General features: G+C 37.3%; 1 protein-coding gene across 1 annotated transcript in view; it reads left to right on the top strand.

Annotated features, from left to right (window-relative positions):
• SNTG2 (syntrophin gamma 2) overlaps window positions 1-16,237 on the top strand; it is a 151,495-nt gene that overhangs the window by 5,289 nt on the left and 129,969 nt on the right. Inside the window, exon 2 of the mRNA XM_032101399.1 lies at window positions 11,328-11,465. Within this exon, the coding sequence (XP_031957290.1) occupies window positions 11,328-11,465 (138 nt within the window). The remainder of the gene's footprint in view (window positions 1-11,327; window positions 11,466-16,237) is intronic.

The following is a 16,237-nucleotide window of genomic DNA, read 5'->3' as shown; positions in this document are numbered from 1 at the left end:
CTCTTGCTGGCCCAGCAGAGGTGCTGCCCAGGCCTTTACTGTGCCATGCTGACCTATGAGTCCAGTCAGAGCCCGTTCAGCCACCTTTGCCATGGTCTGCAGTACAGATCATCTTTACCCCCAGCCTATGCTAATGAGACTTTCCATGGGGTGTCAGTCAAATGCTGTGGCAGTCCAGTGGTCTGTGGCATTAAGGGACAGATGACACCAGACAGATGGTTATGGATAAAAGTAAATTCTGCTGCACATTTATCACTGTGAAATACAGATTTTTGGCAAGATTTTATCAAAACCGTTGAAATGTCCAACTCTTTTGTCAAGCATCTTACTTTTGAATTCTTTTTACTCAGAAATGTTTGATTGTTTCCTACCTAGTTTCCTTTCCTAGTTTTATTTTCGTTCTGTGATACATGCATCCAGATGTGTAAATGCACCTCCATAGGCTTCAGTCATGGTTACAGGGCTTTTGTTTCAATCAGTTGCATGTGCTGGTTGTCAATCAGCAAATTACTGAAGCTGAGAAAGATATGAAACAAGTTTTATATGCAGCTGCTAAAATTAGCATCAGTTCCAGATTTTTTTTCTTAGTACTGATCTTCTTGTTTGTCTTGATGGTAATTAGACTAGACTGTATGTGCTTTAAAAATAGGAGTTTCTTTGAATTCTGGACAAATATTCATTCATCCTAGACCATGTATTGTTTTTAAAATGAGAGCTGAATCTGTATCTGCACTTACTATTTCTGATTACATTTTTTCTTGCTTTTGAAACGTCGTTTAGAATACATATTCTCCATCTTAAGAAATCTTTGTCTGAAGTCTGAATTCAGATAAATCTTTGAATTTTCAGTACTTAAATTACCTGCAGTTTTTCTTCAATTACTGGGTTTTGCAAAGACCCTTCAGTTGCTCCTAGGTTTCCTTTTTCTTCTATGCTATTTTCTTTATATACTTCCAGTTTCTGAAGGATAACTGCTTAAGATCTTGAAACTGGTTATTTATTATTATTTTGCTGTTGTTTTGTTTGTTTTGTTTTTGTCTTCTGCAGAAAGCTTTAGTACTTTTTTCCTAGTTGGACCTAGTTCTTTTCCGCCTTATTCAGAAATTAAGCAGTTAGATATAGCTTTCTTCTTGGTTTTGGCAGAGTAACACAGCAGTTTAATAGATAAAAAAACCCCCAACAATTTTATGCAAAAGCTTGAAAAAGAATGAATGTGGTGGACCTGTACCAGTCTGAAGGGGAAGGATAGCAAGAGCAGGATGAATCAAAATCTGCTATTAAAAAAAGTGATGCCTTTATATTGCCCTTACTTGGTTATTCTAGGTTAAGAAAGTGGGTGAGGTTTTTTTCTTATGCTCTCAGGAATACAGGAATATTTATTAATCAGCTGAAGCCCCACCAGGGTAAGATACATGGTATCAGCAATAGAAATAATCACATTAATTTTCTGATAATCTGTTTTTTAAATAATCTCCGAAGGGAATGTTGTGGGTTTTTCCAACAATTGCTAAGTGGTTTAGTTTGAAGTGTGAAATTTATGCTTTCTTGTTTGACTGGTAGGAACCTTCCGTAAGCATAGGAGATTCTTTATATTCTGAGGTTTTATATTCTTAAGCCATTTACTTAAAGATACTATCTAAATAAAAATAAAAGTAGGCAATTTTTCTAATAGTTTGAGCCTTGGCAGTTTTCTGGGATAGAATTTCTATTTTAACATATTTAACCATGTGTCTCTATTAGCATTTGTTAGAGTTTTTAAGAAGGCAATTTTTATTCTGACATGACATTCCGAAAGTTTATTTTTCAAGTGTGCAGTACAGAATTCAAATATTTGTGTCTGATGTTTTGAGAGGTGCATGAGAATGACAACAATCAATCATATCTAATTAGCTCATGACATACTGAGCTTGCAGTAATTAAACAAGATATTAGTGCTTACTGATTAGGATCACAGATATTGTGAGCCAGCTATTAATCACTTTTCTTGCAAGGCTGATGTCATTAACAGATATGTATCCCTAAGGCTGTTTTGACTGTTGGGTTGGCTGTGATGTAAGCAGCAAAATAGACTGTTAGATTTTGTATATTGAGAGCATCTTTTCAAACTTCTGTTACCTTGAAAATTTAGTAAAAACTATGTTCTGAGTTGTTAGAAAGTGATATTGCCATACTGCAGTAAAGATCTTCTAAAAACTTGTAATGGTAATAGACCTTTTACAACTGTGTGTATTGAAATGTCAGTCCATAATACTGTTATTAATAAATGCAGATGTAAAAAGAAAAAAAGAATTTTTTATGAAAATAGTAATATTGAAAGTGCATATTTCAGATGTAATCAATGTTTTTGGAAAAAATTCACTCAAATATTTCTTAAATATCTGGTTTTGACCATCTTTATTTCTGATGCTGATTCTTATCAAAGAGAGCATTTAAAATTTGCAGTACATTTTAATTCAGTACCTTTAGTCTTAATTGACTTACACGAGAATCAATGATGTCCATCAGATAATATTCCACTGGCTTTATGGTGAATGTAAATCACTTTTGTGAAAGGAGTTATCAGAAATTTGTGATTTTCTTCACTGAGAACGATTGTGAGCATTATGAAACTATGAAATGGAGTTACGGCTCTAATAAAAATGCATGATCTAATATCAGTCTTGAAAAATGGTATGACAAAAATAAGTACTCTTACTAGCTTCTTACTGAGGCTATAAAGCAGTTGTGGTTTTTTCTGTAATTTTCTGTGCATTTGGCTTGTGGGTGTGCTTGCTTTGAATAGGAGCTAAAAGAAGCTGTGTATGTTCCAAGTACATCATAAAAATTAGGTAGGTAGCTATTAGGTTGATGCCTTTTCTTGGTCTTAAGAATCAAACACGGTTAGAAGGGAAAAAGGGGTTTTACCTCAGTATTTATTTTAAGGATCCTTAGGTGCACCACGTCCAGGTGGAATGTGCCAAAATGCACACCACAATGCACACCCGCAATAGATCAGGTATAACATTATAGGTTTTACTAATTAGCATATCTAGCAAAGATTCCCCAATGAGAGGCTCGCGTGATCCCCCCTCCCCGAGGAACCTTCCCCAGGATGGTCCTAGCTCAGTTTACAAAATGTGTTCTGGAGAGGACTTTGTTGTCTGGGGCTTCTAAGGTGTTTAGTCTCCTAACTTAACAAAATAAGTCCAAGAATGTAGGCTAAAAAGCACTAAGAATACAAAAAGCTGTGAAAAGGTATATAAAAGGGGTATAAAAAAAAAGGCAAAAAATCATCGTGGCATCAAGGTCAGTTTGATCGTATATTATTCTATTTTAAAAGGTGGGGTTTTGTTGATTTTGTGATACTAAAAATAATTAAGTGTTAAAAATTAACATTGGCAGGTTCTTTCATTCCAACTGGAATGAAATTTAGACTTAACTTGGTTTAATCTTAATTTCAAATATTTCCCTTTAAGCCACTTTAAAATATTTCCCCTCAGACATGAGCAGCAGTGTAATGGCTGGACCACTGTGGGGGCCACAAGTTTAATCATCTGCAGCGGTGCTGGTGTTGGTGCTGTTTCCCAGCTGCAGTGCTTCTCTTTTGGGAAGGGAGGCAGAAGCAGCTGCTGGTGGACTACATGTGTGCCTGAATGTGGAGGGTGTGAAAGGGGGGCTGTGGCCCCTGCCATGACTGTAGGTGTGTCCTGGCCTTTGGACTCTGAGATGGGGTGAGCAGGACTGCTGGGCCTAATGGATGTAAGGGCATTGCTGCATCCTTCTGTACATGGGAATTGGATGGTCGTAGTACTGGTGAGGTAGGGCAGTAGATAGAGCAGAAAATAGTGATACTGCTCTCATCCAGATATTTTCTATATCATGTTCTGACATTTTTACCTATAGTGACAGTAAGCATGATGATTTTTTCCTGATTTTTTTTTAAATTAACATGTTTTTTATGCATTTATGTTTTAAAGCAAAGAATCAGTTTTGTTATTAACATTGTTACTGGTATTAGTAGTATTTTAGTGTAAGGAAATAAATGTTTGTTTGCTATGTTGTTGCCATAGCCTCCATCTGGATGGGTGGGTAGACAACTGCTTGGATACTCAATCTGGGGGTAGTGGTTAATGAGGTATCCTGTGTCTGGATTCCTGTGGCAAGTGGTGTTTTTCAGATATCTATCCTGTGACCCATCTTCTTTAACCTCTTTGTCAGTGACCTGGAAGAGAGCACAGAGGGCGTGGATTTCAGATTTGCTGATGACACTAAACTGGAGGGTGCAGTCAGTACACCACTGATAGACACCTAGGCAGGCTAACAAACAGACTGCCAGAAATTCAAGAAATTAATGAACTAAACTCATAAAATCCAACAAGTGCCACATCCTGCACCTGGGAACGAAGAGCCCCTGGCAGAGATACAGAGTGGGGCCTACCTGTGGAGAACTCTTATGAAGAGTCTTGGGGAGTCCTGATGAGTAGTGAGTTGTACCTGAGCCAGCAGTGACACTGGCTCGGATACAAGGCTCAGATAAGTGAACATTATCCTGAGCTGTGTGAGGAGGAGCACAACCAGGAGATCAAGGGAAGGGGTTATCCCTCTCTACCCAGTGCTCATTAGACTGTATCTTGAATACTGTGTGCAGTTTGGATTCCCCCAGTACAAAAAAGACATTGATAACGTAGAGAAAGTTCATTGTGAAGCCACCAAGCTTACTGGGGCTGGAGGCACCTTTCCCTGTGAGGGAGCTGGGCTTGTTCAGCCTTGAGACAGCTTCATCAGGACCTAAACGCAGCCTTTCCATGTCAATGAGGAGATCAAGAAGATGGAACCAGGCTCTTTGTAATGGTGTCTGGGTGGACAGGAGACAGCAAGTGGAACTTGAAATGGGACACAATGAAAAGCCTTTCCTCATGAGGACAGTCAAGCAGTGGAGCTGGTTGCCCACCAGTGGGGAGCAGCCTCCATTCTTGGAGGCTTTCAGCTGGTCTGGTCACAGAATTGCCTTGCTTTGAGGTTGGGCTTCAAACCTTTCCAGATCCCTTCCAACATGTGACGGTACAATGATGCTTTCTATCCTAATACAGGAGTCTGGAACTACTCTGGGATATGCAACAAATCCATACCATTTTGTTCTCCACAACATTTTTCGAGATGCTTCTTCTGACTTGTTCACAGAACCCCTCACCCTCATAGTATCAGGGAACCATAACCTATCCTCCAAATAGTCTGTTTAAGGGCTTCATTATCATTATAGTCAGAATTTCTTAAAGGAAAGAGTATTGAGGTTAAGTATTTTTGTCTCTGCATTTGTGAAACAGTGTCATTAGATGTAAAAGTTGTAGTATTTTAAAGCTGAGAATAAGGACAACTCCATGTGTAATTACAGGAAAAAACATACTCTGTAAGGGAGCTCTATGTAATTGATTTCAGAACGTTATAATTTATTTCTGTCTGCTTTTAGTTGTACTGAATGGTTCTTTGTGTGTTTGTGGTGCTAATGGAATCATTGATTCTCTGTGTTCCACAGATGTGTTACCGCTCTTGCTATCTACTACCTTTACCCATTTGTCCCATGTTGGTCCATTGAAAAGTGTGTATTTGTGTTCTTACTCAAGGTCCCCTAAGCCTGGAATTATCTTTTCATCATTAAAGACATGGGTACATTTATTCTTAGGGTACAGTCATCTTTCAGATTAAGTGCTATGAAAATTATGATTATTTACAAAGTTTGTTGTAAATGTCACTCATCCATCTGCAAGGCCCCTAAGTGATGAACTTCTTCAGGCCTTAATGGTTATTTTTCACCCATCCTATGGCAGTTGCAAGTTGTTCAGTCCAGGTGTCCTTGTAAAGCCAGTAAGGCTTTTGCCTGTATGAAGATACTCAGTCATAAAAAGTCACATAATTTTGAATATTAGCATGAAATAGATCTAAGAGAGATTTTCTTTTCTGGGATTTTGCCCTGTGAGAGGGTTAATACCGGTACCATTTGGGCAGATGTTTGTTCAGTTTTCTCTCAGAATCTATTAGCAATGGATGTCCATAATTTATCCAAGCAATCTGTTCAAGGACTTCCATTTCCTTGTAACCGGAATATGTTCAAAGGAGGAGATGTCTGAATTATTTTCTTTCCTGATTGCTCTATTTGTCTTTGTAATAGATTTTAAAGTACTTAAAACTGTCACTGTGTTCTCTTATATGCTGTCTTTAGACTAAACAGCTGAATTTGTCTTGAATTACTTACACATCCTATTTTACAGATCTCTGACCACTTCTAATTTTTTTGTTTTCCTCATGACCCTTTTCAGCTCATTACCTCTTTGATGCAGTGCAGCCATGAAACAACACTGACATAATACTGTATAAAAGGAAACAATATACTAAGATGTATTTAATGCAACACTGGTGATGGATTACTTCCTGGGCATTAAATTTTGCTCCCTCAACATTCAGTAGTGTTTAAGGAACCTTCTCTACTACCCAGCTATAGAACTGTACTTTTGTTTGCACTTTTAGATACTGTCTTGTAATATTGTGAAAAAGTAAATCAGTGGAAAAGAATGTGAAGAAAGCACGTGTTTGCCTTTATTGTAACAACAAAATATGGATGCCCGTATTATTCTGCCAGTCCTCACTGCTACATATCTGTTTCCATTCTTTAAGAAATGGTGAAAAAAAGCTTTTCTTCTTCCATAAAGATGACTGTTCTTCCTATAGTGTAACACCTTGCGCTTTTTTTTCCTTTATCTTTCATACCATATTAAATCTTTTTATGCTAGTCAAGGATATTTTAAATTTGAATTCTGTCATTCTCTGAGAATGTATCTTTCTCTTTTGATCATGATAGGAAATTTGGTGTAGAAAATGTCAAACCAGTTGTGAGAGAGAGAGTAGGTTTGAGCCTGCTGTAACTTAGTGCTCAGGGCACTATGTGGGACTGCCTGAAGTTCTCCTTCTTCCTAATCTTAAGTGATGTAGGATAAAAATCAGTGACTCCAGTTCTTATGTGTCCTCAGCAAGTGTTGCAACCATAAGTATGCCACAGATATGTAATTTCAACAGAGATAATTTCATTTAAAAAAAAGAAGTTGGATTAGAGAATTTTATCACTCGACCTGTGAGGTGTAAATGTCGCTGATAAAATATTAGTCTGGAAATACAATGTGGCATTTCAGTGCCAAAAAAAAGTTCAGATATAGTGCTTAAAGAATTTTATTTATAAGTAAAGAAAGGTCATTTATGAATTAACTTCAGCAGATAAAAATTGAACTGCAGTGCCCTTGAAGCTATGGATATCTTTATTAAGGATGAAGATCAGCAAATGGTGTTTTCTGCTGGAGAACCAATGTAGCTCAGTGCAGAGGAATTTTTTTGCAAGCTATTTCAAAATAAAACTTACAGCAGTAAAGACAAGTATTTTATGCCAGTAAGACCGAAGTTTGTTGTAGAGATGCCTAGTTTGAAACAGAATTTGCAGCTGTGAGCTTTAGACTGCAGATACAGCACATTGAAAGAGTCGTGGCTCTTTTGAGTAGGGTCCTAAAACATTACTCTGAACAGGGAGTGCTTTAAAGCAAGTACACTGGTTAGGGACCTTCTTAAGTAGTCAACAATAAAACTGATAAAAGGATTCATCTGCCATTCTAGCTTCCTCTAGAGAGGAATGTTTTCTGTTGTATTGACAGGTTTTGAGCTGGTTTGAGAAAGTACGTTTCAGTGGTTTTTTTCTTTTTTTCAAAAACAGAGCAGTGTCTATGCTTTCTTAAAAGTCACAGCTACTGTGATGCTTATACTACTGATCTCCTTTTCTCTTCCTTCCACCACACAGAGAACATGTACATGGACACCCACACACTCCTCTTCCTGAAGCCAGTGTCTAGAAAACTGTCAGAGATATGAAAATCAACATTTAATTTCTTCTCCTGCCCAAGTGAATTTAAGTTTATATTCCCCTACCTCTCAATGTAACCCTATTGAGATATGACTCCCTATGAACTTTCTGCATGCTTTTCATTACAAAGCATATGACCTCTAGCAATACTGTATCATTTTGGGGAGTTATTTTAACTTTTCGGTTCTCAGTTTTTGATACCAGTTACCTAGAATGGCTACTGTATAGCCAGTGTTTAAATAAGAAATCGAGATGAACATAGCTAGTTAAAATGTGGGATGTAAGTATACATGCAAAGAGTAAGTTCTCATTTAAAGATTCTTGTTTGAAGAAACCTTTTGTCTTGACTGGGATTTGCCTGCTCAAGTTATGTATGCCATCTCTTTAACACAAAGAGAGAACAAGGGAATGTGCTGAACTCTGATTCAAAGCCATTTATAATGGTCTAAAAAAAGCTGACTTGTAAGGCTGAGAGAAATCCAGATTAATCTCATTGATTCTGAAAGCAAATAAGGTATTGCTGCACATCATCTTGGATCGTGTCAGGAGTTGGATGAAGTGTAATGTAGGTATTGGATTTTAATAGTAAGAGATGAGCTTCAGTGGGACTTCAGTTGAAATAGTGTGATGGAAAATGCTAAACTATTTAATAGGTCACTCTGCAAATTTCATCTGTTACCTGATCATCTGTTACAAATGAAAGTTCAGAGTTATTTTCTTTGTGTTTCTTCTAAACATATGTAACTATATCTAGCCAGAGAATTGTTCTGAGTGTAGGCTGTATAAAGAGTGCTCCAGAGCTTTGTTCTTCCAGTGTTTCTGTAAAGCATGCTCTGGTACACAGCAAAAGTAGCACAGTGGTCACCAGCCCAGGTGGGACAGTGATGCACAACATCTGAACAACAGCAAAATTCAGGGACAGTGCTTTTTCAAGGCTGTAGTTCTACTGTTTGGAAATACTTCCTGCTGGCATCATGGCTTTTAGGCAGATGGTACTGGCATAGTTTTCATATGTTGTCATTCACAAAAATGTATTGATAAGATATTCACACATGCTGCAAATGTGAAAAGACTCAAAATCTTTGAAAAATAAAGAAATGCTAGATTCCAAACAAGTGAGAATGATTAAGGCTTTATACTTCATCTGAAAGTATAAAGCCTTTCTACATCACTGAACTTTATTTCCCTTAGACATACCCAGCAAACACTGAATAGATATGCCTGCCCACAATTAGACACTTATATTTGAGTTGTTATTTATATTTACCTTATAACTCAAAGTAGAGAGCTATGACTCACTTGTTCTCTTTTAGATAGATGTATAAAAGAGATCAGATAGAGTCATGTTTTGGAGGTGTCTTTTGCTTCACCACTGCCTTGACAGTTTCTAAACAGCTTAGATGTGGGTTTCTCGTACAAAAACAGGCTGAGAGAATCGGGGTTTTCCAGTCTGGGAAAGAGAAGGCTCCAGGAAGACCTTAGAGCAGCCTGCCAGTATCTAAAGACGGCCTTCAAGAAAGCTGAAGAGGGACTTGTACAAGGGTGTGTGATGGGACAGGGCAGAACAGCTTTAAACTGAATGAGCATAGGTTTAAGTTACATATTAGAAAGAAATTTTTCAGTATGAAGGTAGTGAGGCACTGGAACAGGTTGCCCAAAGAAGTTGTGGATGTCCCATTCCTGGAAGCGTTCAAGGCCAGGTTGGACTTGAGCAACCTGGTCTAGTGGAAGGTGTCCCTGCCTATGGCAGGGGTGTTGGAAGTAGATGATCTTTAAGGTCCCTGCCAGCCCAAGCTGTTCTGTGATTTCTGCACTGTAAATCTTTTGTGACATCCATTACAAACTGAAGATAGCTACATGTGGATGTCTGCTGACATGAACAATGTTTGTATTATAAACATGGAAGTCTGATCTTGCCTCCAGCTAGAAAAGGACCTGAGTATCCTAAAAAGCCTGTGTCAGCTTTACACGCTCAGAGGTCTTAGGATATCTCAGTGTCTTAAATGGCAGAAGTGACCTACATGGGGACAATTGTTTTGAGCCCAGGAATAGCTGAACTACATGAACAATTCACCTGAGCAACTGCTGTATATATAATTCCGAATAAATTTAATTGCTGTCTAGGCTGCATTTTCTATTTCTGCTGTAAGGGAGGTTTTGACTCAGTTGCTGCATAGAGCTACACCAAATGTAAATGCCTTAAGCTTAAGCTGATCCTGCTTTTAAAGACTGAAAGGTTTTATTGACAATCACCACAGACCTTTCTCCCTATTTCTGTAGAAATGGAAATGTTATGGAGCTAATGTTTCATGTTTAATTTTATTTTAAAATCCCTCGAGCTTTCATTCAGTACACAGGACATCTTTCTTTTTTAACTCCATTACTTTGTTATTTATACAGTCTACTATTTAAGAAAACATAAATGAACAACTTAATTTTAAATCTTCTTTTAAAAAGAAATACTGCAGCTAAAACTTAAGTCATGCTTGATTTTTCTTCACTTGCATAAAGAGCACTGTTGTGATGATGCTGTTATGTACATTATAAATTAATAAATACTACTTTTAAATGATCACTCATTTCAGAACAGGTGTTTTTGTCTTCTGTGCAGTGAATGTAAAGATCTGAAATTTCATTTGTCTGCATATCTTAACAAATAGCTGTAAAATTTCCTAATACCACAGTTTTTGTTTAAGGCAATATCTGACTGAATATTAGTGGAAAATTTAAGTAAATAAACAAGAAATTAAAGTAAATTTTCTTTTCTACTACTCATGGAGAAAACATTGTTTATACCAAATACTTGACTATCCTAGAGTTTACTAGTTATTAGTCAAGTGATGATGTAACTTAAGAAATATATGTCCATCTTGACCTAAACAAAATAAATTCTGTAACAACTGTGTTTAATTATGTATTTTACAATGTGAAAACATAGTTTTCTACTGTAACAGAACTCTGTATCTCAGCAACTTTTATGAAGAGTAAAGTTCTTTTTCTGCCAGAGTGGAAGGAACATCTTTAAGACAGGAACAATATTTCACTTCCCCACTTCTTGCTGAAAGTGGAAAATGTGTTCCATACATTTACACATACCTATCTGTTTCTAGTACAGTTTCTTAAGTCTTTGTATAATTAAAATCAAATAGGACATCATTAATTGGCAGCACTCCTTTGTGGAACAGTACAATGGAGACACTTTTGTAATTTTTTTTTTACTCTTTGCATATTAATGTCTACTTCAAAGACCACTTAGCCTGTATTTTCCAGTGCAAAAGAGGCTTTTAATGTCTAATCCATTTGAAGACTGAAAAGCAGACCAGTTTTCCGCTTCCTGTAAATAATGCTCATTTGTATGCTTTTTATGTATTGAATGAGATAGAGCTTGTTATTCACCATTATGAAATGTTCATATTCTTAATTTTTTTGTGTATGCCTTGCTTTTTTGCAGACTAAAACTGGTATTGCATTGTTGTATGATGAAGTATCTGAAAATGCTTATGACATCCGACTGAAGCTTACAAAAGAGGTATTAACAATTCAAAAACAAGATGTCGTCTGTGTTAGTGGAAGTGATCACAGTGCAAATGTAAGTGCTTCTATATCTCTGTGCTTTTGAATGTGCACTTAAATTTCTTCTGCAGAGGTCTCCTTATTGTATTGGAGTGCAAGAGATTTTAGAGGGTGATAGAAATACATGTAATTATCAGTTGTTGAGTCTTCTGTGCATACCTACATTCATGAATGTAAAACCTGCATTTTTGACCACTGCTATACATACTTTATTATGATATTTATAATCTTAACAGAAGCAAAAATGTCTATAAATACCAAAATTAAAACATTCTTCCACCAAATATTGGTGAGCCATTAAATTAAGAGAGAAAAGGAAAAAGTGTTTCCCAGTGAAAGCATTTGAAGAGTAAACTAATGCACCGAAGTTTTCTTTGTGTATCAGACAGGATGTCTGTTCAAGGGCATTGAGCTGACTGAGAGAACACTTGACAGGCACTTATTTCACTGTAATTCTCTTTCAGGCACAGATGGAGCTTGATCAGTGCCAGCATGTATGTGGTGCTTTTTTTTACCCAAAATTCAGGCTTTTTCAAAGCCTGTGGTGCCTCTAAGCTACAGGCTTAGAGGAATCTTCTGTGTGACCATTTGATAATGTCACAAGATAAACTAGTGACAGTTTGCATAAGCAATACAGAAAGGGTGTCTAGATTAAGTAATTTATTTCATTTCTTCGTATAAACAGTGTTCTTCTTGAATTTGGAATACCTATACTTAAATTTACTGAGTAAAATAAATTTCATTAGCTTTGCTGGTGTTTCTTAGAGTGCAGAGTTCGTGTCAGCCTCCTCAGAGGGGCCCAAGGGAGAGTGTTTCTTCTCCTTGCTGTGTTGCATGTTTCATGTAAACTTAAAATTAGGCATTTGAGGACATCAAGTGAATTTGTGATACTCTTCTAAGAATTAGAAGCAAAAGAAGTATATAATGGGTATTTTGCGTGTATATGTGAGTATGTTAGAGAGAGAGAGTCTGCATATATAGTAAGTGAATATTTCATTCCTGATGCAGTATTTATATAAATTAATATCTCACATAAAATAATTTTAAATAGCTTTTAGCAGTTTGAAACATTATGTACTTTTCCATGGAATTCTGCGGAACATGACTTGCTCTTTAAAATGTTCAAAAAGGTTGATCGGTGACAGGCATGTCCACTTCTGGTTGGTTTGCTGAGATTAATATAAGCCTCATTCATCAGCTTTGCATATACTTTCTGCTTCACTGGGAAGCATGAAAAAACACAGCTTTTTTTTTTTTTACCAGACATTGCTGGGAATGCTGATAAGTTGTATGCAAAGTAGTTCTAAGAGTCATAGTAAAATATAATGAGACTTCAGTATATAGTGTCTGTACATATAATTATACGTGATGGTGTTGAAATGCCTTGTGTATGAATCTCATAGAAAAATAATCAAAATTCCATCCTACATAGTCCTAGGTTACTTCTTGATTGAATCAACACAAGCTAGTTGCATCTGAGAAGATACCATATCAAATCTGTATGTGTATTCATCAACACCCAAAAAAGAGCAAAAAAACCCCCCACCCAACACCCCCAAACTCCAACCTAAAGCAGTACAAAAACCCACCCCAAACCACCTAAGTCTGCCTCTTCCTTTTAGCATCAAGATTTGGGTTGATTTTGATGCCTTTTACTCCTACATTTTATAGGTACCCTAAATAGTATTTCCTGATAGAAGAGAGGGTAGGGAGACAAGCTTTGATACTTAAGGAATTGAATTTTGAAATAAATTCTGGAAAGTAATAGACCTTGCAGAGGAGGCATAGCTGGGATATGCAGCCACTGCATACAAAATGAGTCCAAGTTCCTTGGTTGTATTTCATCACCAGTCGTGATCACAGTAATGGGTAGACCCTAGAAAGAACTGATTCCCAGGACTACAGCAAAGAGAAACAGTTTTTCTTGGTTGTAGATGTAGTGTTAATGTGTAAAAGTAAGTGAATTTCAAGTATAATTCAAATGGTAATTTAGGTTGGAGTTGCAAAGTATTATGTGGCTCTATGTATGTGTCCTGGTTTGAGTCACCCCAAGACAGTATGACGCCCATTCAGAAGGGATTTCTCCTACCTCATACTACTGAGAAATAAGAGTGAGCAGTCCTGTCAAGCTGCCCATTCCTGGAAAACATTGTTAACATTATCCTTATTTTCCCTACGTTTTCTCACTGAAGACTCTGAAAACTAAATTTTAAGGGTTTGATCTGTTGTTTTTCTGTGTCCCTTAGAAGATCTCCCCAAGATCCCATTCTGAAAGTGTTACCTGCAATCCTCACAGGATTCTGTTGTCAAACTATCGAGAAAAATGGACTGGCTTCATATTCGCTTTTTCTGTATTATACTTTGAACCAAATAAAAACTCCTGGACACCAAGCATTTAATATGAAGGCAAATTGAATGTAACATGAAGATAAACACTGTCTTTTTTTACCATATACAAATTTCTAGTATATAAGAGCTCAAAAGCAGAATTAGAAATCAGGGTGAAATAGCTGGTAGCTCTCTAGCACTGATTTTGGTAAGTTTTACAATTACAGTTACATGACATAAATTCCAGATATAAATGCTTTATATTTCAAGTGGTTCAAGAAAATAATTTTCATCCCTGTTCTGTACGATTCAAAATATTAATAGAAAATTGTAGCCTGAAAGTCAATGCTATAGCAGTCATAAACGATCACATTGTCTTACTGATTTATTCTCCTTTCTCTGTACTTTTTCATTCTCAGCTACTCATAGTTAATATTTATTTTACACATGGCCATTCATCAAACTAGTTCATTTGTAACAAAAATAGAAATAACTTTTGGATTCTTTTTGTACTGACCTCAGATGCATGGGAGGAGAAAAAAAACTGGGTTGAGAGTGACTTTTCCTCTTAGCTGGGTTTTGTGAATGGAAAGAAAGTTCTGTTTCTACTTGTGGTAATACTTTTTTCTCTAGCCACTTACATGGGACAACATTTGTGGGATGCATTTGCTTCCAGCCTCCCTTTTACTGACAGTTTCATTAATCCTGAGGAACACTAAGGACAGGATTTGCAGCTGTGCATATTTATCTCTGCTAGTCTGGTGTAATTCTGAATGCTACACTGAGGACTGACAAAGACATCAGTGATCACTAGAGCTACTGTGGTGAGTTGGACTTTCAGCAGTAGAGATTACTCCCAAGGATAAAAGACTCTTACTATAAAATACCTTTTGCTATCATCATCTAGGTCTATTCCTGTTTCATGTTTTGTCATCTGCCATTCGTTTAAGTTCCACTTTTAAGCATTGAGAAAGCTTCACCTTTGATGAGAAATTTTATACCTGGCTTTCTGTAATTAAATGACAGCTCAGCCCATTTCACTACTTCTTGCAATCTTGGACTTGGATGTAGAACAATGAGAGAAAAACATGGTTTTTGAAATTCAAGGTGTATATAGAAAAAATAATGTAAAATCAGCTGCTGTTTTTTTAGTATTCAATTTTTTCACAGTAGACAAGCTGCTTTTAAGGATCTGTAAAAATCCTTCTGGATTTGGAGCTGCTGGGGGAAGTAATATTTTGCAGTGCTTTTTATATAATATTACATTTATTTAAAATTTTTTCTATATAGCTATTTATAAAGATATAATTTATATTTACATGCTAAACATGCAATCTTTCCATCAAGGTGCATTTCAGATTTTCAGACTTGGCATATTCGAGTGTTCTAAGCAAGTCTTCATGACTTGCTGTTACGTTTGGGGTGTTCAGATTTTTAGTATAAAGGAATGTATGGGTGAGAGAATGGGAAAGAATATATGGGTGCATCAGAATCACAGTGGTGGAGTTGCCCTCTGTGAGGCAACACGAGGAATGTATCAGACTCTGTTTTGGGGTGGATGATGAGCAATGAGAGCTTATGAGTTAGGATAAAAGGGCAGAGTAGCAAGGCTGACACTGTTGTGGGTGTTTGCTACGGGCTCCTGGTCGGGAGCAGGGAGTGGATGAGGCTTTGTACAGGCAGCTCGGAGCAGCCTCATGGTCACAGGCCCTGGTTCTTGTGGGGGACTTCAACCACCCTGGCACTGCTGGAGAAGCAACAAGTGAAGCACAAACAGCCCAGGAGGATCCTGGAAGGCATTGATGGTAACTGTCTGACACGGATAGCAGAGGTTCCCACAAGGAATGGTGTGCTCCTCAACCTGTCACTAAAAAACCGGGAAGGCCTTGTTGGAGGTGTGAAAGTTGAGGACAGCTTTGGCTGCAGTGACCATGAGATTGTGCAGTTCAGTATAGAACAAGAAGCAGGGCAGCAAGTAAAATTGTAACCTTCAGCCTCCTCAGGGCTAAAGAGCTACCTTTAGCCTCTTCAGGGGATCTTCTTGGAAGAATCCCATGGCAACAGGCCTTTCAGGGAAGAGGGGTCCAAGAAAGTTGGTTAATATTGAAGGATCGCTTCCTCCAGACTCAAGAACAAACCATCCCAGTGAGCAAGAAATTGAGCAAAGGGGGCAAGAGACCTGCATGGATAAAAAAGAAGTCCCATCATTACTCAAGAGTAAGCAGGAAATGCAAAGGAGATGGAAGCAGAGTCAGACCACTTGGAATTAATACAGAGAGGTTGTCAGAGTAAGTAGAAATGAAATGAAGGCCAAGGTCCACTTGGAATTAAATCTGGCCAAGGATATCAAGGACAACAAGATGGACTTTTTCAAATACATCAATCACAAAAGGAAAACAAAGGATGATGAGGGCCTATTACTAAATGGAGAGGGGACTCTCAGAGGATACAGAGAAGGCA

The sequence above is a fragment of the Corvus moneduloides genome, chromosome 3 (genome assembly GCF_009650955.1).
Source record: "Corvus moneduloides isolate bCorMon1 chromosome 3, bCorMon1.pri, whole genome shotgun sequence".
Taxonomy (NCBI): domain Eukaryota; kingdom Metazoa; phylum Chordata; class Aves; order Passeriformes; family Corvidae; genus Corvus; species Corvus moneduloides.
Note: the sequence above shows the minus strand (reverse complement) of the source record. Positions and strands in the feature narration are given on the sequence as shown.